Consider the following 21,840-nt stretch of genomic DNA (forward strand, 5'->3'; position numbering starts at 1 on the left):
ACAATTGACAGGAATGGGGGAAAGAAATACAGCAGAAGAAGAATGGGTAGCTTTGAGAGATGAAGTAGTGAAGGCAGCAGAGGATCTAGTAGGCAAAAAGACGAGGGCTAGTAGAAATCCTTGGGTAATAGAAGAAATATTGAATTTAATTGATGAAAGGAGAAAATATAAAAATGCAGTAAATGAAGCAGGCAAAAAGGAATACAAATATCTCAAAAATGAGAACGGCAGGAAGTACAAAATGGCTGAGCAAGTATGGCTAGACGACAAATGTAAGGATGTAGAGGCTTATCTCACTAGGGGTAAGATAGATACCGCCTACAGGAAAATTAAAGAGACCTTTGGAGATAAGAGAACCACTTGAATGAATATCAAGAGCTCAGATTGAAACCCAGTTCTAAGCAAAGAAGGGAAAGCAGAAAGGTGGAAGGAGTATATAGAGAGTCTATACAAGGACAATGTACTTGAGGACAAATTTTGGAAATGGAAGAGGATGTAGATGAAGATGAAATGGGAGATACGATACTGCGTGAAGAGTTTGACAGAGCACTGAGAGACCAGAGTCGAAACAAGGCCCCGGGAGTAGACAACATTCCATTAGAACTACTGATGGCCTTGGGAGAGCCAGTCCTGACAAAACTCTACCATCTGGTGAGCAAGATGTATGAGACAGGCGAAATACCCTCAGACTTCAAGAAGAGTATAATAATTCCCATCCCAAAGAAAGTAGGTGCTGACAGATGTGAAAATTACCGAACTATCAGTTTAATAAGTCACGAATGCAAAATACTAACGCGAATTCTTTACATACGAATGGAAAAACTGGTAGAAGCCGACCTCGAGGATGATCAGTTTGGATTCCGTAGAAATGTTGGAACACGTAAGGAAATACTGACCCTACGAATTCTCTTAGAAAATAGATTAAGAAAAGGCAAACCTACGTTTCTAGCATTTGTAGATTTAGAGAAAGCTTTTGACAATGTTGATTGGAATACTCTCTTTCAAATTCTGAAGATGGCAGGGGTAAAATACAGGGAGCGAAAGGCTATTTACAATTTGTACAGAAACCAGATGGCAGTTATAAGAGTCGAGGGGCATGAAAGGGAAGCACTGGTTGGGAAGAGAGTGAGACAGGGTTGTAGCCTGTCCCCGATCTATTCAATCTGTATACTGAGCAAGCAGTAAAGCAAACAAAAGAAAAATTCGGAGTAAGAATTAAAATCCATCGAGAAGAAATGAAAACTTTGAGGTTCGCCTATGACATTGTAATTCTGTCAGAGACAGCAAATGACCTGGAAGAGTAGCTGAACAGAATGGACAGTGTCATGGAGGCTATAAGATGAACATCAACAAAAGCAAAACGAGGATAATGGAATGTAGTCGAATTAAGTCGGGTGATGCTGAGGGAATTAGATTAGGAAATGAGACACTTCAAGTAGTAAAGGAGTTTTGCTATTTGGGGATCAAAGTAACTGATGATGGTTGAAGTAGAGAGGGTATAAAATGTAGACTGGCAATGGCAAGGAAATCGTTTCTGAAGAACAGAAATTTGTTAACATCGAGTATAGATTTAAGTGTCAGGAAGTCATTTCTGAAAGTATTTGTATGGACTGTAGCCATGTATGGAAGTGAAACATGGACGGTAAATAGTTTGGACAAGAAGAGAATAGAAGCTTTCGAAATGTGGTGCTACAGAAGAATGTTGAAGATTAGATGGGTAGATCATATAACTAATGAGAAGGTATTGAATACGATTGGGGAGAAGAGACGTTTTTGGCACAACTTGACTAGAAGAAGGGATCGGTTGGTAGGACATGTTCTGAGGCATCAAGGGATCACCAATTTAGTGTTGGAGGCAGCGTGGAGGGTAAAAATCGTAGACGGAGACCAAGAGATGAATACACTAAACGGATTGAGAAGGATGTAGGTTGCAGTAGATGAAGAAGCTTGCACAGGATAGAGTAGCATGGAGAGCTGCATCAAACCAGTCTCAGGACTGAAGACCACAACAACAACAACTTTTAACACACTGAATTTTCATACTCTGTGTTAGCTATATAACAAATTATTTACACAGTTTACCATTTATTCCAGAACTAGTTTCTAAGGACTTTTTTCCTGGTTTATATAAAGATGCGTCAATGTTTTACCATTTCTCTTAATTTCTTTAACGATAAATACAAAGGTGTCATGCTTTTCTACTTAGTATTTATTTGATTTCAATGTAAATCCGTGCGGTTCTAGGCGCTACAGTCTGGAACCGCGTGACCGCTACGGTCGCAGGTTCGAATCCTGCCTTGGGCATGGATGTGTGTGATGTCCTTAGGTTAGTTAGGTTTAAGTAGTTCTAAGTTCTAGCGGACTGATGACCACAGATGTTAAGTCTCATAGTGCTCAGAGCCATTTTCTTCAATGCAAATTGCATGTAATTTTCTTGCCAGTTATTGTACACTGCTTCCAACGAAAGTCTTCTTTCTTTTATTTTTGTGACATGATTACTATTTTTGTTGTAGATGTGCAATGTAAATTTCATATAACACGAATGTCTGAATCAATAACCTAGAATACTTAAGCTGCTGTTGGAATAATGGATGGTTATTGAAGAAACAAGTTCTAAAGTTAAAGCGTGAAAAAGTTTTTCTTGGTTTCTGGAATGGTTTTCTTCCTCTCTGTTGGTAAAGCAAAATCTTGAGACCACCAGAACTAAAATGTATGAATCATGGCACCAGTGACAGTATTATGAGAATGAATCAATGGATGACTCAGAAATTAAATTAATAATAATTGGTAAGATTTAGAGAATGAATGAGGATTACATACTGCGATTTTTCTTGGCATGTACTTAACGGTTCAGACACACAGCAGAGCTATATATAAAGAAATATGATTGTGGTTGTTGTTGTTGTTGTGGTCTTCAGTCCTGAGACTGGTCTGATGCAGCTCTCCATGCCACTCTATCCTGTGCAAGCTTCTTCATCTCCCAGTATCTACTGCAACCTACATCCTTCTGAATCTGCTTAGTGTATTCATCTCTTGGTCTCCCTCTACGATTTTTACCCTCCACACTGCCCTCCAATGCTAAATTTGTGATCCCTTGATGCCTCAAAACATGTCCTACCAACCGATCCCTTCTTCTAGTCAAGTTGTGCCACAAGCTTCTCTTCTCCCCAATCCTATTCAGTACCTCCTCATTAGTTATGTGATCTACCCACCTTATCTTCAGCATTCTTCTGTAGCACCACATTTCGAAAGCTTCTATTCTCTTCTTGTCCAAACTATTTATCGTCCATGTTTCACTTCCATACATGGCTACACTCCATACAAATACTTTCAGAAACGACTTCCTGACACTTAAATCTATACTCGATGTTAACAAATTCCTCTTCTTGAGAAACGCTTTCCTTGCCATTGCCAGTCTACATTTTATATCCTCTCTACTTCGACCATCATCGGTTATTTTACTCCCTAAATAGCAAAACTCCTTTACTACTTTAAGTGTCTCATTTCCTAATCTAATTCCCTCAGCATCACCTGACTTAATTTGACTACATTCCATTATCCTCGTTTTGCTTTTGTTGATGTTCATCTTATATCCTCCTTTCAAGACACTGTCCATTCCGTTCAACTGCTCTTCCAAGTCCTTTGCTGTCTCTGACAGAATTACAATGTCATCGGCGAACCTCAAAGTTTTTATCTCTTCTCCATGAATTTTAATACCTACTCCGAATTTTTCTTTTGTTTCCTTTACTGCTTGCTCAATATACAGATTGAATAACATCGGGGAGAGGCTACAACCCTGTCTTACTCCTTTCCCAACCACTGCTTCCCTTTCATGCCCCTCGACTCTTATAACTGCCATCTGGTTTCTGTACAAACTGTAAATAGCCTTTCGCTCCCTGTATTTTACCCCTGCCACCTTAAGAATTTGAAAGAGAGTATTCCAGTTAACATTGTCAAAAGCTTTCTCTAAGTCTACAAATGCTAGAAACGTAGGTTTGCCTTTTCTTAATCTTTCTTCTAAGATAAGTCGTAAGGTCAGTATTGCCTCACGTGTTCCAACATTTCTACGGAATCCAAACTGATCTTCCCCGAGGTCGGCTTCTACCAGTTTTTCCATTCGTCTGTAAAGAATTCGCGTCAGTATTTTGCAGCTGTGACTTATTAAACTGATAGTTCGGTAATTTTCACATCTGTCAACACCTGTTTTCTTTGGGATTGGAATTATTATATTCTTCTTGAAGTCTGAGGGTATTTCGCCTGTCTCATACATCGTGCTCACCAGATGGTAGAGTTTTTTCATGACTGGCTCTTCCGAGGCCATCAGTAGTTCAAATGGAATGTTGTCTACTCCCGGGGCCTTGTTTCGACTCAGGTCTTTCAGTGCTCTGTCAAACTCTTCACGCTGTATCTTATCTCCCATTTCGTCTTCATCTACAGCCTCTTCCATTTCCATAATATTGTCCTGAAGTACATCGCCCTTGTATAAACCCTCTATATACTCCTTCCACCTTTCTGCCTTCCCTTCTTTGCTTAGAACTGGGTTGCCATCTGAGCTCTTGATATTCATACAAGTGGTTCTCTTCTCTCCAAAGGTCTCTTTAATTTTCCTGTAGGCAGTATCTATCTTACCCCTAGTGAGACAAGCCTCTACATCCTTACATTTGTCCTCTAGCCATCCCTGCTTAGCCATTTTGCACTTCCTGTCGATATCATTTTTGAGACGTTTGTATTCCTTTTTGCCTGCTTCATTTACTGCATTTTTATATTTTCTCCTTTCATCAATTAAATTCAATATTTCTTCTGTTACCCAAGGATTTCTATTAGCCCTCGCCTTTTTACCTACTTGATCCTCTGCTGCCTTCACTACTTCATCCCTCAGAGCTACCCATTCTCCTTCTACTGTATTTCTTTCCCCCATTCCTGTCAATCCTTCCCTTATGCTCTCCCTGAAACTCTCTACAACCTCTGGTTCTTTCAGTTTATCCAGGTCCCATCTCCTTAAATTCCCACCTTTTTGCAGTTTCTTCAGTTTCAATCTGCAGTTCATAACCAGTAGATTGTGGTCAGAATCCACATCTGCCCCAGGAAATGTCTTACAATTTAAAACCTGGTTCCTAAATCTCTGTCTTACCATTATATAATCTATCTGATACCTTTTCTTATCTCCAGGATTCTTCCAGGTATACAACCTTCTTTTATGATTCTTGAACCAAGTGTTGGCTATGATTAGGTTATGCTCTGTGCAAAATTCTACAAGGCGGCTTCCTCTTTCATTCCTTCCCCCCAATCCATATTCACCTACTATGTTTCCTTCTCTCCCTTTTCCTACTGACGAATTCCAGTCACCCATGACTATTAAATTTTCGTCTCCCTTCACTACCTGAATAATTTCTTTTATCTCGTCATACATTTCATCTATTTCTTCATCATCTGCAGAGCTAGTTGGCATATAAACTTGTACTACTGTAGTAGGCATGGGCTTTGTGTCTATCTTGGCCACAATAATGCGTTCACTATGCTGTTTGTAGTAGCTAACCCGCACTCCTATTTTTTTATTCATTATTAAACCTACTCCTGCATTACCCCTATTTGATTTTGTATTTATAACCCTGTAATCACCTGACCAAAAGTCTTGTTCCTCCTGCCACCGAACTTCACTAATTCCCAATATATCTAACTTTAACCTATCCATTTCCCTTTTTAAATTTTCTAACCTACCTGCCCGATTAAGGGATCTGACATTCCACGCTCCGATCCGTAGAACTCCAGTTTTCTTTCTCCTGATAACGACGTCCTCCTGAGTAGTCCCCGCCCGGAGATCCGAATGGGGGACTATTTTACCTCCGGAATATTTTACCCAAGAGGACGCCATCATCATTTAATCATACAGTAGAGCTGCATGTCCTCGGGAAAAATTACGGCCGTAGTTTCCCCTTGCTTTCAGCCGTTCGCAGTACCAGCACAGCAAGGCCGTTTTGGTTAATGTTACAAGGCCAGATCAGTCAATCATCCAGACTGTTGCCCCTGCAACTACTGAAGAATGAGTAAATTACGAAGTAAACAATGTATAATAAAGAATAAGTCATGGTGTGGGTCTGCACTCCCATTCCTATCGATTCCTTTCATATTACCAGAAAAATTTAAATGAGGTGAAAACATATAAAAAACATGCTTGAGGAACGTCTCACTAACTTTACATTAGTGAGACGTTCACTGTACACTTTTTCACAGTCTTTGAGGTAACGAAATGCGTCCGTCAATTGTCTGGCGTTTCATGAGATACTAATTTCCATCACTCTGATGAAAATAATGAATGTAGTAACTTCAAAGAGTAACCGAAATAATTGCAAAAGATAAGTACTTAGTATCTTTCATTTCCCACCTTCTTCCAGTAATTAGATGCACTGCTTTGTAGAGGGGAAGGGGACGTGGGCTCGGCGCTCGGCTCCTATCCTGGCCGTTGCAGGCAAATGGGCCGTTGTTTATCGCGATGGTGTCTAATTGGTTACAAAAATGGTTCAAATGGCTCTGAGCACTATGGGACTTAACTTCTGAGGTCATCAGTCCCCTAGAACTTAGAACTACTTAAACATAACTAACCTAAGGACATCACACACATCCATGCCCGAGGCAGGATTCGAACCTGCGACCGTTGCAATCGCGAGGTTCCGGACTAAAGCGCCTAGAACCGCTCGGCCACCGCGGCCGGCTTGTCAGTTACGGTTCAAACGTTCTGGACACGGGGACTTCGCGACAGTTCGGTCCTCAGCTGCCAGTTACCAGGAAGCTTTTCCTTTTTTTTATGGGACGTTTGATTGGTTATTTCGCATTTTACCTTAGGAAAATGATCTGCGTCAGTGATCTCTCACTTCATTGGGTGACAACAGACCACACACCTTTACTGGCCGATGCTGCTATAGGCGCACTGTTTTTTTTTTCAAGGACACTAGGAGGAAATAGAAGAAAAGTGTTTGGTCACTCTGGTTGGACACCGACTCTGGAGGGACTGATGACCTCAGAAGTTAAGTCCGATAGTGCTCAGAGCCATTTTGAACCGATTCTGGATGTTGGTTTGGCTAGTGCTGTTTTGCTTGGATGGTTGACCTGAACTGAAAACTTAGAGGATGTAGTTTCGATCAAGCATCATTTGGTGTTAGGGTCCAAATAGTGACTTGATTTTTTAGTACGGCATAAATGATTTTCTTACTTCTGTCGATTCACGAATGAATATCTTTGCACATGCTTCCACACGATTGCTAATTGCAGTGTCAAGTAAATAATTCATTCTCTTGCATGGCAGATTAGCATGCTCGTCTCACAGCACGGTCAAGGGAATAATTTCTGCTTGTTCCTTGGAGACAGTAATTTTCATTTTGTTTCTTCCGTATCTTACAACCCACTTAATATTTTCTCATGTGTATTGACAAATTTTTATTTGTGTGTAAATTTTCTTTTTACTCAGTTTTCCATGTTGTGCTTATTAGAGAAAATAAACCGGGCAATGACTTAACTTTTTCTATTCATTCTGCGACCAAACAATCCCTGCCCCATTGTCCATTTACGAGTGTGATTTCCTTTTAATGCGCTACGCGGACTTTCAATTACATATCTGAATAAACGGGGAACGCTCTGACTGCCCAAAGTCCAGCAAGCACCAGATATTAAACCTCACGACTGGGATCTTGCAACTTTCCAACTCATATGTCTGACCCTCAACAACAGCACCGTATTTTTAACCACTAGCAATTTGATTACACAGTTTCATCTAAACCAGTCCTGTTTCATAAAGCACTTTTCGACACCTTAATTACCACGGCACTGAAGGTAATGGACGACAGGTGTCATGGATAAAACTACACCATTTAGGTTAAGCTTTTTCGCATCATTTTCTCCGCTTTTTTGTTCAGAATTGAGTACGTTGGCTAGTCCACTGTTCGTGCTGTTGATCACAGTGCTATTTGTTGAATTGTATCACGTGCATATTACGTTACACTCACACCAGACAATCTCGTGTCCAATAAGCAACAATCAGCGCAAATTTCACGTTTTTTAGGCACCGTAAAAATGTTTAAGCCGTGTTCACCTCAATAATTTCGTATATGCCTATATCAACTCATCTGCTCTAGCTTGAGTTCTGATAACGGTATTTCAAGCACTTTCGTTGGTTCCACAGGAGCGCACATGATCTCATACATCTGGGCCTGAAACCTCACGACTTAATAGCAAGACATAAAAAAGTAGTAAGTGAAACAACAACCGTGAAATCAAACCAATTCACATCTCTAAAATCCAAATCTTATGTGGTGTCGCATTCAATACCATGATGATCACGATGTGGTTTGTAACATTCTTGGGCCCTCCGTACCTAGGTATTACAATTACGAACAATTTAAATTGGAAGGAACACACAGAAAATGTTGTGGGGAAGGCTAACCAAAAACTGCGTTTTATTGGCAGGACACTTAGAAAATGTAACAGACCTACTAAGGAGACTGCCTACACTACGCTTGTCCGTCCACTTTTAGAATACTGTTCCGCGGTGTGGGATCCTTACCAGATAGGACTGACTGAGTACATCGAAAAAGTTCAAAGAAAGGCAGCACGTTTTGTATTATCGCGAAATGTGGGAGAGAGTGTCACAGAAATTCTACAGGATTTGGGATGGACATCATTAAAAGAAAGGCGTTTTTCGTTGCTACGGAAACTTATCACGAAATCACAATAACCAACTTTCTCCTCCGAATGCGAAAATATATTGTTGATCACCAAGATAAAATACGGGAAATCAGAGCTCGTACGGAAAGATATAGGTGTTCATTCTTCCCGCGCGCTATACGAGATAGGAATAATAGATAACTGTGAAGGGGTTCGATGAACCCTCTGCCAGGCAGTTAAATGTGATTTGCAGAGTATCCATGTAGATGTAGATGTTACTATTCTGTCCAAAACATGACCGAGATGTTAGCGCTCAAACCCGTTCCAGTCGTCCTCAGTTCACCCAGTGTGTGAGGATGGCTCAGGCAAGGATGCACGAGGTGAACGTTATGTCCTCATGCATTTACCCATTGCCTAAATGTTGACTGTAGAACTGGAAACTAGGTTTGAGGAGTGAAGGATACTGTCCCAATACACGATAGCCGTCAAATTACTCTTGGTAGCAATAAGAACTATCCAACATCTGTAAATGTCTACTATGGATCTCCACAACATAATACTTGAAAAATTTCGAGTTATTCCGGTGTGAATTCTCTTATAGAAGGAACCTATGCAATTCTTACAGTGTTTCATAAAGTGCAAAACACAGAACTAATGCGAAAACCACTAGATTTCATGCACAAATGGAAAACTCTGTTGGCACTTGTTGAAATCCTGGAAGTCGCAAAAACATAACTAAATATGACGAAAATAATGAAATTTTTGACTAACTTCATATGTAGATATGATGTGATACACTTGCATAATATCCTCAGAGTGAGTGCAATTCACTCAAAATCTGTCCGGATTGCCGCTCGCATTAGCAAGCCGCTCCCAGGATGAAAGGAGACGTGCCGACTCTGGATCGAATACACCTGGTGGACTGGTGTGCTGGCCAGCCTGGATGGGTTTTGGGTGTTTTCCCACAAGCATGTAAGTGAATACTGGGATGGTGCTCACGTCCCATCTCATTTACACGATTCACAAGCGTTTAGAAAACGTTCACAAATTTTCACATTAATAATACTAGATGCAGACTGTTGGGGTGCACGAATTCCGTTCCGTGGACTGGAAAAGATATGCTCAAGCTTACACTGATGCAAAACAGAAACTGCAATGTGATATGCACAATACGCATCTACGAAAATAAATTTCATCTTTTGTGATAATAGGTTATAATTAGTACTTTCTTTTGTACAACAGACAGCCATAGACTTGTCGTATTTGCCACATTTCCAACCACATTCAGAACAGTTTTCAACAAATGCAGTTTAGTACGCGTTTCCAATATTAAGAAAATGAGAATTTGTGTAAAAAAGTAAACAATTAGCGATAAATTGTGCAAATACACTGAAGCGCCAAAGAAACTGGTATAGGCATGCGTATTCAAATACAGAGAGACAGGCAGAATACGGCGCTGCTGTCGGCAACGCCTATATAAGACAACAAGTATCTGGCGCTGTTGTCAGATCGGTTACTGCTGCTACAATGGCAGGTTATAAAGATTTAAGTGAGTTTGTACGTGGTGTTATAGTCGGCGCACGAGCGGTGGGACTCAGCATTTCGGAGGTAGCGATGAAGTGGAGGTTTTCTCGTACGACAATTTCACGAGAGTACCGTAGCTATCAGAAATCCGGTAAGACATCAAATCTCCGACATCGCTGCTACCGGAAAACGATCCTACAAGAACGGGACCAACGATGACTGAAGATAATTGTTCAACGTGACAAAAGTGACACCCTTCCGCAAATTGCTTCAAATTTCAATGCTGGGCCATCAACAAGTGTCAGCGTGCGAACCATTCACCGAAACATCATCGATATGGGCTTTCGGAGCGGAAGGACCACTCATGTGGTTCAAATGGCTCTGAGCACTATGGGACTCAACATCTTAGGTCATAAGTCCCCTAGAACTTAGAACTACTTAAACCTAACTAACCTAAGGACATCACACACACCCATGCCCGAGGCAGGATTCGAACCTGCGACCGTAGCAGTCCCGCGGTTCCGGACTGCAACGCCAGAACCGCTAGACCACCGCGGCCGGCACCACTCATGTACCCTTGATAACTGCACGACACATAGCTTTACGCCTCGCCTGGGCCCGTCAACACCGGCATTGCACTGTTGATGACTGGAAACGTGCTGCCTGGTCGGACGAGTCTCGTTTCAAATTGCATCGAGCGGATGGACGTGTACGGGTATGGACACGACCTCATGACCCCATAGACCCTGCATGTCAACAGGGGTCTGTTCAAGCTCGTAGAGGCTCTGTAATGGCGTAGAGCGTACGCAGTTGGAGTGATATGATACCCCTGATACGTCTAGATACGACTCTGACAGGTGATACGTGCGTAAGAATCCTGTTTGACCACCTGCATCCATTCATGTCCATTGTACATACCGACGTACCTGTGCAATTCCAGCTGGACAATGCGACATCCCACACGTCCAGAATTGCTAAAGAGTGGCTCCAGGGACACTCTTCTGACTTTAAACACTTCCGCTAGCCACCAAACTCCCCAGACATGAACATTATTGAGCATATCTGAGATGCCTTGCAACGTGCTGTTCAGAAGAGATCTCTACCCCCTCGTACTCTCACGGATTTATGAACAGCCCTGTAGGATTCATGGTGTCAGTTCCCTCCAGCACTACTTCAGACATTAGTCGAGTCCATGCCACGTCGTGTTGCGGCACTTCTGCGTACAAGATATTTAGGCAGGTGTGCCAGTTTCTTTGGCTCTTCAGTGTAATAGGAAATACTGAAAATTCAAGAAAAAGGATGGTTATGCGTCACTGCCTAGTTTTAGTAGAATTTGGAATAGTTTGTAAGGAGCCATAGTGTAGCATTGCATGAAGCTACTGTTGCGCAGTAAGCATAGTATGTCGCTGGTGCTGAAGTGCAGAACGCCATCGCAGCACAACGCGGAGTCCACTGATGTCAAGGCCATAGCACACTGCCAGGGCATCGGCCGTCACTTTGCCTGATGTCAGCGTCACGGGGTGCTGACGCTGTTCCTTCTTGCCAGGGAGCCTTCTCCAGTCTGGATCACTAGAGGGCGGGGGGGGGGGAGGGGGGAGGGTGTGTTGCGCCACGTTTCTAACGACTTAATGTAGATACCGAGTGCTGCCGCCACTCATCATAACCTGGGAGGAATCCGATATAAAGATCTGATGTAATGAGCGTTATGAGTAACGTTAGTTTTATCTTAAGCATAGTTATCATCATTACCTTCTTGATCTATTCAATATTCCCTGCTGCATAGAGGTCTCCTTTAATATTTATGTTTCATATATTACAGTCTTCAACTATTTGCATATATGATGATCTTTCATATTTTTTAATGTCGTTTATCTACCTTATGTTAGGCCACTGTCTTCGTCCTTCATCCTCTCTTAGCATGCATCTCTCACTCACTGAGAAACTCACAGTTTTTGATTGATTTGCATGGTAAGACCTCGTCTTACAGTTATAAGTCAAAACTGCTGAAATACACTGATTATAAGCTTCCCTTTTCGCAGATGAAGCAACAGATGAGAACCAAATCTCCCACAATCTTCAAATGATGTTATGGGAGAGCAACATAGGTTCAAAAAAAAAAATGGTTCAAATGGCTCTGAGCACTATGGGACTTAACGTCTGAGGTCATCAGTCCCCTAGAACTTAGAACTACTTAAACCTAACTAACCTAAGGACATCACACACATCCATGCCCGAGACAGGATTCGAACCTGCGACAGTAGCGGTCGCGAGGTTCCAGACTGTAACGCCTAGAACCGCTCGGCCACTCCGGCCGGCAGCAACATACGTCTTTCATGTCATGTCATATGATCCAGCATGTCCAAGAAGACCTTCAAAAGCACAAATAGCTTCAGTATCCAGTAGATCTAGAGGTAAGAAACGTAAAATACTGCGGATCTGTTACTGAAAATACACAAATATGTTAATGAAATCGTATCACTGAATACTTTATTCACAGTGTTTCATTCAGCAACTACTCTCACAGCCACACTGTCGTATTTACGTCTTAGTCTGGAAAAGCTGCTTGAGTATGACAAAAGACTTCACATTTAATTAAGGAAGCCATTCGTTGTATGGTATTATGATAAGACACCAGTTGTGTTAGCATAGTGCATATTAATAGCGTCTCCTGTTATATTACTGAACAAAATAGGAACAAATATCTGAGGAATTGTCAACAATATATTCCACATCGTTATCGAAAACCATCTGATGATGCGCAGGTATGTTTTCGTATGTAGCGATAACGACCTTTTGATTCTGATTGAAGCCACTTTTAAAGTGCAGTCGCCAAAACAAAATAATAAAAAAAAAAACAAAAGAGAATAAAAACTAACTTTTTTGGCCGTTGATCGATAAGGGGCAAAAAAGGTAAACACTTGCGGGTGACAGATTAGAAGACGTGCGGTAGGAGTGTTTCCCAAACCAGGCTCCTTGGTGCTATTTTCCAGGTCGAATTTGTTACTCTGCAACTGCAAGTCGTCTCATTTGTTAGCAACACCTGTCAACTGCTGATTAGTAGTTCGTAACACAAAATACCTTATTTATCTCTCCAGATGTCTATCAATAACAAAATGTTTTGTGGACGTATACAGGCCATTGTTTGAGCCGCGCGGGGTAGCCGCGCGGTCTTAGGGCCCCTTGCCACGGTTCGTGCGGCTCCCCCGTCGGAGGTTCGAGTCATCCCTCGGGCATGGGTGTGTGTGTTGTCCTTAGCGTAAGTTAGTTAAAGTTAGATTAAGTAGTGTGTAAGCCGCTGAACTCAGTGGTTTGGTCCCACAGGAACTTACTACCACCGCCATCGTTTGAGATAATGCTTGTTATGGCTTACTCACTATTTTCTCCTTATGGAGATACAATACGGTACTTCAAATCACCATCAGGCGGCACTGATTTAGGTTTATAGTGAACTCCTTCTATCTATTACGGCAAATGCCAAGATCAATCCTTTGAAAGTGCGCAGACGACTTCCTTCTCCATCCTTCCCCCCAAAAAATGGTTAAAATGGCTCTAAGCACTATGGGACTTAACATCTGAGGTCATCAGTCCCTTAGACTGCTTAAACCTAACTAACCTAAGGACATCACACACATCCATGCCCGAGGCAGGATTCGAACCTGCAACCGTAGCAGCAGCGCGGTTCCAGACTGAAGCGCCTAGAACCGCTCGGTCACAACGGCCGGCCTATCCTTCCCAGTTCGAGATTCTGCTTCACACCCAATGTCGTTATCGACGGGAAGTTGTACCGTAATCCTCCTTCTTTTCTTTTAACCTCAATATTGCTACAGAAGGCAAGTGTAACGTGATGGTTAATTACTCGTCACACTTGACAATTATCGGATACACTGTCGGTGACCACAGTAGTAAATCGCAGAAACGTCCTTCATCAAAAAATTGTTCAAATGGCTCTGAGCACTATGGGACTTAACTTCTGAGGTCATCAGTCCCCTAGAACTTAGAACTACTTAAACCTAACTAACCTAAGGACATCACACACATCCATGCCCGAGGCAGGATTCGAGCCTGCGACCGTAGCGGTCGCGCGGTTCCAGACTGTAGCGTCCTTCATCAATGCCTGGTTCTCTTCCTGAATGTGGTAATTAATTTATATCAAAACGACCGTACTTGAAACGATACAACTTCACTTTCTCGAAAGCACTCACTCCACGTAGGACACAGGTGTTTCGAATAGCCACCACTGCTTTCACGCTTTTGTTAAACACAAACAGAATACAGTGACACAAATTTTAGACTTTACTTTGTTTTAGAGTCAGTTTTGTAATGCATAAACGAAGCTCCTGATAACGTATTCAAGTTGTCATGGCACAAGCTATACTACAAACTTGAACAAAATGAGACCATAGTTAAAGACGCTTATTGCAACATGCTATACAAAAAGCATCACGGACCATGCTGAAACATAGTATTATATCATACACAATGCCACATAATGTTATACTTGCTTATAATGTTATACTTGGACTGAGGCTAGCTTTTAATGGCTAAGGTGTGGGTTCGATTCCCACTGGGGGGTTCCAGTTTTTATCAGCCACGAACATTTTTGAGCTTCCTTCAAAGTGATAAACATCTCTCATCTATTACAGAAGAAGACGAGACAAACCAGTGAACACTTTGGTTTGTGATTATTGTCGGAGAACCTGGAAAATCTTGTTTCTGACATTGGTAACACAAATTGCACTGAAAATGATACATTCCTTAGCAAGAAGAATTCAAATGTGCTCTTGCCCACTACAGAACTGTTCTGCAACAACATTATGATGGTTAAATCTGTTAGCTAGCAGACTGCTAAGAACAATTAGAGAATGAATGGTCTGTAATATTAAAGAAGGAAATGTGTGACACACTTAACAATTATCTGCATGGTAAACTCTCCAAGTTCATCCCTGCAAAACATGAAGTCAAGGCGAAATTATCATTTTTCCTACACAGGAATGACACTGTGGCAGCAGTAGACATATTAGAGAAAAACGCCATGGAAGCACTGGACAGCATTTCGAATAGATATAAAAATCCTTTGACCATGCCATATAAAATGAGTTTACTGCAGATAAAATGGCTCTACTAATGGATGAGGTGCCTGGGATATTGCACCAACTTCGTATAGAAGTCTATTACGTTATGGACTTGGATATAATAAATGTATAACTATCATTTTTACCATCGGATATTGGAAATACAAGCTGGAGCATTTGGTAAAAACGATTGCCACAAAGAAAGAATATAAACTGGAAATGGAAAAAGAACAAACCATTCTAGGTGCACAAGCAAAGTTTAGAAATAACTATAAACAAAGTATATGTAAAATTTTGGATACAACTGGGGAATTATAAATATCAGTATTTTCGGTAAATACGCACCAAAAAATGGTTTAAATGGCTCTGAGCACTATGGGACTTAACTTCTGAGATCATCAGTCCCCTAGAACTTAGAACTACTTAAACCTAACTAACCTAATGACATCACACACACCCATGCCCGAGCGGTCGCACGGTTCCAGACTGTAGCGCCTAGAACCGCTCGGCCACCCCGGCCGGCAAATACCCACAGAAAGTGGCCATACAACGGAGTACTCACAGAAAATTATGGATTTGAGGGCTTTTGCTATATTAAAACTGTTTGCAGAGCTTTAAACCGATCGAATAACTACATTTAATAGCCATTCGTTTGCTAATGTTGTAAAATTGAAGTTCTATATGGAAATTCTGTAAGAACGTGGAGAAAAAGACTTGACAACGTATACTCAAAAAGATGTGGAATGCTTTAACAATAGTGTAGTGCAGGAAATAAAAAGCAAAATCAAAATCCCTGTATGCTCTCTGCTAGAAGAACTGCAAGAAGGAATAGAGTTAACTCTTAAGGGATGAAAGATATAATTGACAGAAAAAATACATACGTTTTAGATCTGAGATGATACCTTCTTTGTCTTTATCACATTACTTGTTTTAAAATGAATTTGATGATTCTTCAGAAGTTCCGGACACTCAAGGCATTGGTCCGATGTCTCCTTCGGATTTGGAGAAAATGATTAAAAAATCGAAAACACAGTTTCTTTTGAAGTGCAGTGGGGCAGAGGGAGGAACGCAGCTGATCCGACATCTGTGGAAGATGTGGCTACAGTATTGCAGGAGGGGTCGAGAGGTGGTGAGCAAACATGCAGTGCACGGGGAACTGCCTGAACGTTGGACATGCCTGCGAGCACGGCTCATAAAATCTTGCGAAACATCCTGAATTTCTACCCACAAAAAGTCACCAATGTTCAGGAGTTGCTTCCTGCTGATACGCAGCAAGACAAACGTTCGCTCTAGAATTTCTTGCTCGCTTGGAAGTGGAAAATGAATGGCCATGGAACATTCTGTAGACAGACGAAGCCCATTTCTATCTCTAAGAACATGCCAGTACACAGAATTGCAGAATATGGGCAACAGAATATTCGCGCGCATATGAACCAGTACCACGTCATTGTGCAAAGATGACTGTGTGGCGCGGGTTGACGACATCGTTTATCATAGGACCGTACTTTTTCGAGTCAATGAGTCCTGCAGGTCCTCTTACGTGTACCGTCATTGGTAAAATGTATGAGAGTCTTTTGGACACCAATGTCATTCCAACCGTCGAACAGCGTGGATTTGTCGGTAGCATCATTTTTGTGCAAGATGGCGCCCCTCCGCATATTGCACAGGCAGTGAAGCGGCTGCTGCAGAGACATTTCGTAAATGCTAAAATTACGAGCCGTCGTTTCCCTACAGCCTGGCCGTCCAGATCACCTGATCTTAATCCGTGTGACTTCTAGCTGTGATGTTATCTGAAAAATGTTGTGTTCAGTGCTCCAATTACGAGCGTAGCTGAACTGAAGAAACGCATTGGGCAACGCATTTTGAACGTGACCCTCCAGACACTCCGATCTGTTGTGGAACATGCTGTTTCCCGATTTCAACTTGTGGCGGAAAACGGTGGACAGCATAGTGAACATGTTTTGCACCAGTCTCACGAAAACTAGAAACTGATGCTGTTTTGCTTTTTATACGGTTTTTGATTACAGGGCATTTAAAACCCGATGTCATTTTGCTTTTTATGCGGTTTTTGGTTCCAGTACAATTAAAACACCATGTCAGTTTGCCTGTTTATACGGTTTTTGGCCTCTGAACAATTAAAAACCGATTTTTCCCATCCGATGTGGTACGATCCTGTTGTGGGGAATGGGCTTATCTAACTACCGAACTTGTGTACATTGAACAGTGTGGATAGTGTAATGTACAACTCAAACGATAGCTGTCGTATTCCGATTCATCTGTTATTTGCAGCCAACCCAATTTATGTTAAGGTGCAGACAGCGCTATCTGTTGGTAAAATTTTCCTTATAATATATATATATATATATATATATATATATATATATATATATATATATATATATATATTGTTCCGTGACGTTTCCCCCTGCGTCAATAATAGGCTATGCAAATTTGACGTCATACTGAGTAGTAGTTGTTTTTCTAAAGCGTTTTGAAACTGGGACATTAAATGTGGAGTCCCTGCAGATTTAAATTGTAGGTTAAAAGTTAAGCTGGTTCCTATTAAAACTATACAACCAAAATAAAGAAAGAAATTTTCCCGTGTGTTATGTATATGCAAACATTAATAAAGGTTCAGTACAAGAATAATTTATTTACAAAAGTCTGCTATATATGATAATCTTTTGGATGATGACCTAGAAAAGTAGTCGAATGTGGGAAGCTGAAATCATAGCAACCCTCATTTCATACCTACATGAGCCACATATGTTTCGTACTATTATGCAGAATAACAATACAGAAAATGTAGACAGGGAAATAACATTGTGGCACTTAATTTGATGACCCATTGTGTTTTGGATGCCAAATGAGCTGATACAGAGAACGAGATGGTGTGTGTGTGTGTGTGTGTGTGTGTGTGTCTATGATGAAACTGTGTAGGTTCTGTGAACGCTGGCAAAACTATCGCACTGCCACTCTCCCCATTGGAGGGTTATGTTCGACGTTACAACAGTATAGCGTTGAATAACTTCATTTTCATGTACTGCATAACATTTCTCGTCTTCACAAAATTGCGTGTGTCCCTGAGACATTGAAGAGCCAGGACACTGTGGCAATGAAGTGGCTTACATATTCACCGGAGCTGAATCCTATAATATATTTTGTTCATCATGCTTTCAGGAGACTTACCGCATATGGGGTACTCCACCTCACACAATTCGGAACATTAAAACCCCACTGAAGGAAGAATTTTGTAAACAGTCCTACAGAATAGGTTAACAGCTTCATGGATAGTGCATTTGACTATTACATGTCACGTATTTCCGTCCTCGGTGGGCATATAATCTGTTGGCATGAATCGGCAATAATAACTCTTGTCGTCGCGTAATGCAGCTATGAATGTAGCTTTATTTTTGTGACAGTTAACACATTCTGCCGGGCAGGGACTCAGGCCTATACCTCTTTTACTTCTGCACGCTTCATGGACTCAAACCTTCATGTGTTTCCTTCCACATTTTCCAAGTTTTCTGTTTTTTATCATCTTGTGTTCACCAATGATCAGAAATGCCTACCACAGCGCATAAACAAAGTATGCACACTGATCGGCCAGAACATCATGACCACCGATGTACTATCGATATAAATGCGTTCAGGCGATAACAGTGTCACTTGGGGAGGAATGGCTGCAAGTCAGACACACGTATGGCGCACGAAATATTAGTGGGCGTGCTATCCATATGCAGAATAGGGAGGACTGGAGAAGGCGCGGGATGTATCTGAGTTCGAACGAGGGCAGATTTTGATAGCCAGAGGCTCAGCACTAGCATTTCGGAAACTGCACGAGTTGGCGGGTGTTAGAGGAGTGCTCTGGTAAGTGTCTTCAATACATGGCAAAATCAAGGTGCAACCATGTGTAGACTTCGTGGGGTTGGACAGCCACTCCTCATTACAGATGTCAGACATCGTAGACTGGTTGGACTGGTTATACGGAACAGGGAGCGAACTGTGGTGGAACAAAAATCAGACCTTAACGCTGGACAGAGTACACGTGTGTCTGAACACACAGTGTACCAAACACTCCTAACGATGGGCCTCCACAGCTGACGATCCATTCAAGTGCCAATGTTAACATCACGACATCGGCAACTACGACTGAAATGGGCACATGGCTATCGGCAATGGACGTTAGTGCAGTGGCAGAGGGCTGCATAATCTGATGAATCCCAGTAGCTTCTTCATCATGCCGATGAGAGGGCGCAAATCCGTCGTCTTCCAGGATAACATCTATCTGACCCCTGTACTGCAAGATGGAGACAAGCTGTCGGCAGTTCCACTATGCTTTGGGGAATAGTCACGTGGACATTCATGGGTCCAGTGTAGCTTGTACAAGGCACCGTGACGGTCAAGGAGTGTCGCAAACTGGATCACTACACCCCTTCATAACGACCATGTTTCCCGACGGCAGTGGAATTTTTCATCAAGATAATGCGCCATGCCACACAGCAAGGAGTGCGATGGAGTGGTTCAAGGAACACTGTGGCGAGTTCCAATTAATTTGCTGGCCTCCCACCTCACCAGATCTGAAGCCAATGGAACACATCTGGGATCTGACTTAATGTGGCGTCGGAGCTCATCGCCCCCTCCCAAGAATTTATGGGAATTAGATGACTTGTATGCATATGTGGTACCAACTGCCTCCAGCGAACTATCGAGGCTTCGTTGCTTCCATATCATGATCCGTCCCCGCCGTTATCTGTGCCAAAGGTGGACATACTGGCTTTTAGGCAGATGGTCATAATGTTCTGGGTGATCAGCGTACCTTGTCTACAGGTTCATAGCTGGGGGATACGGGGCTACAAGGACAGCCTGAATTGTTGCCAGCTTTCTGATGACCTACTTTCCACATTGAAATCATGAAAAATAGCAAGTATCTATCCCACTGCATCCCCCATTCCTCTAATGTAACAATCCAAGACGCGAAAGTAGGTCACTTGTGCTAATTTTAGAACCCAAGATGGTGGAACTAGCGCAGTTGCACTAAGTTTAAATTGGTAGGAAATTCAGAAATACTGGATCATCTCTCCTGGTGTACCCTGAATGTTTGTCAGACCTATTTTCACTATGGAATGGCTTTTGTCCCAAGTCTAAAATTGCAGGACATTCGCAAATCCTAATTTTTCCCTGCTGATGCAGCCTGCATGGTTGTCATACTAACTTCTGTTGCAAGTGGCCACTTCTACAAAGTTTAAGACGGCAGGAAATTAAAGAATCCTGGGTTTACCATGCTAGCGCAGCCGCCATTGGTTAGGCCACTTGTTATTTACTGGATTTTCAATAGCTCTGTAGTACAATTTGCTAGGTTTAAACATGACGCACTGTCACTTTCTGTGTGTGTGTGTGTGTGTGTGTGTGTGTGTGTGTGTGTGTGTAATAGCAGTAGTAGTAGTAGTAGTAGAACGGGAATATGGGTTAGCATTTTATTTATTTCTTGAAACAATTGTAGGACATGTCAATCAGCTGGTCATAGAAAATGTGCCACTTACACTGCAATTGTGGGGGCGGGGTGGTGGAGGGGGAGGAGGGCGGGGAGCCTCTTCTGACCGAAAGCAGTTTTCTGATATGGCCGGCAGCCACAGAGAGGACTCTGTCAATATATTTGGCACCGAACTGGGAAGCTCGATGCCAAGATACCCAACCACACACTCCAGCAGTGTACTTGTAAGTAATGGAAATTCAAGTGTGCCAGTCACCTCTAACATGTGTGCCCAGTCAGCTGTGTCTTGACACTGTGGCATGGTCACGACAGGTGACCACGTCAGCAGTCACACAAAACTCAGTCACACCGATATGAATGCAGCAAAAACCGATATGAATGCAGCAAAAACCGATATGAATGCAGCAATATGAGGAAACACTAAAACTATTCTATTCTACAGCGAGAAATGAGGAGAAAGTGCTGATACTTCTATTATGTGTACATATGTTAACTACACCTCTGCACCTCTGACTATGCTATTTCTAGCACCAGAATATATATATATATATATATATATATATATATATATATAGTGGAACTAGCCCAGTTACACCAAGTTTAAATTGGTGGGAAATTCAAAAATTCTTGGAATTCAGGGGTGGCCCGCTTTTTGTGCTGTCAACTGTGACACCCAGTGGAGAGCACCCAGCAGCCTTCTAAATTTAGGAAGCATAATGGAAAGTGATGTAATCAGAAGTCTTTGGCGGCAAAAGAATCTACTGATGCAAAACTGACTGATGAAAGTAGTAAACTAAATGAGTGAATAACGAAACTCTAAACTGATAACCATATGTTAGTGACATTCCCCCACAGGTCATTATCCAGCTGTGGAGAGAAAACTTGCTCATTAAGGTTCATTAAGATGTGTGGTCGCTGTGGTGCAGTCACTAAGATAGTACCAGTAAATACATACCATAGATTCAAAATAGATTACCAAGTCTGTGCTGCAACGACCACAGACCACAGACATTTTGTTGGCGTGAGGGTACCGACACTGCAACGTGAAAATAATATATAGAACGTTCTCAGTTATGAATGAGTGATCAACGAGAT

General features: G+C 41.9%; 1 protein-coding gene across 1 annotated transcript in view; it reads right to left on the reverse strand.

The window, feature by feature from the left end:
• LOC126184371 (uncharacterized) overlaps positions 1 to 21,046 on the reverse strand; it is a 73,916-nt gene extending 52,870 nt beyond the window's left edge. Inside the window, exon 1 of the mRNA XM_049926756.1 lies at positions 20,853 to 21,046. Coding sequence (XP_049782713.1) covers positions 20,853 to 21,046 — 194 coding nt within the window. The remainder of the gene's footprint in view (positions 1 to 20,852) is intronic.
• Positions 21,047 to 21,840: the final 794 nt, after the last annotated feature.

The sequence above is a fragment of the Schistocerca cancellata genome, chromosome 4, assembly GCF_023864275.1.
Source record: "Schistocerca cancellata isolate TAMUIC-IGC-003103 chromosome 4, iqSchCanc2.1, whole genome shotgun sequence".
Classification (NCBI taxonomy): Eukaryota; Metazoa; Arthropoda; class Insecta; order Orthoptera; family Acrididae; genus Schistocerca; species Schistocerca cancellata.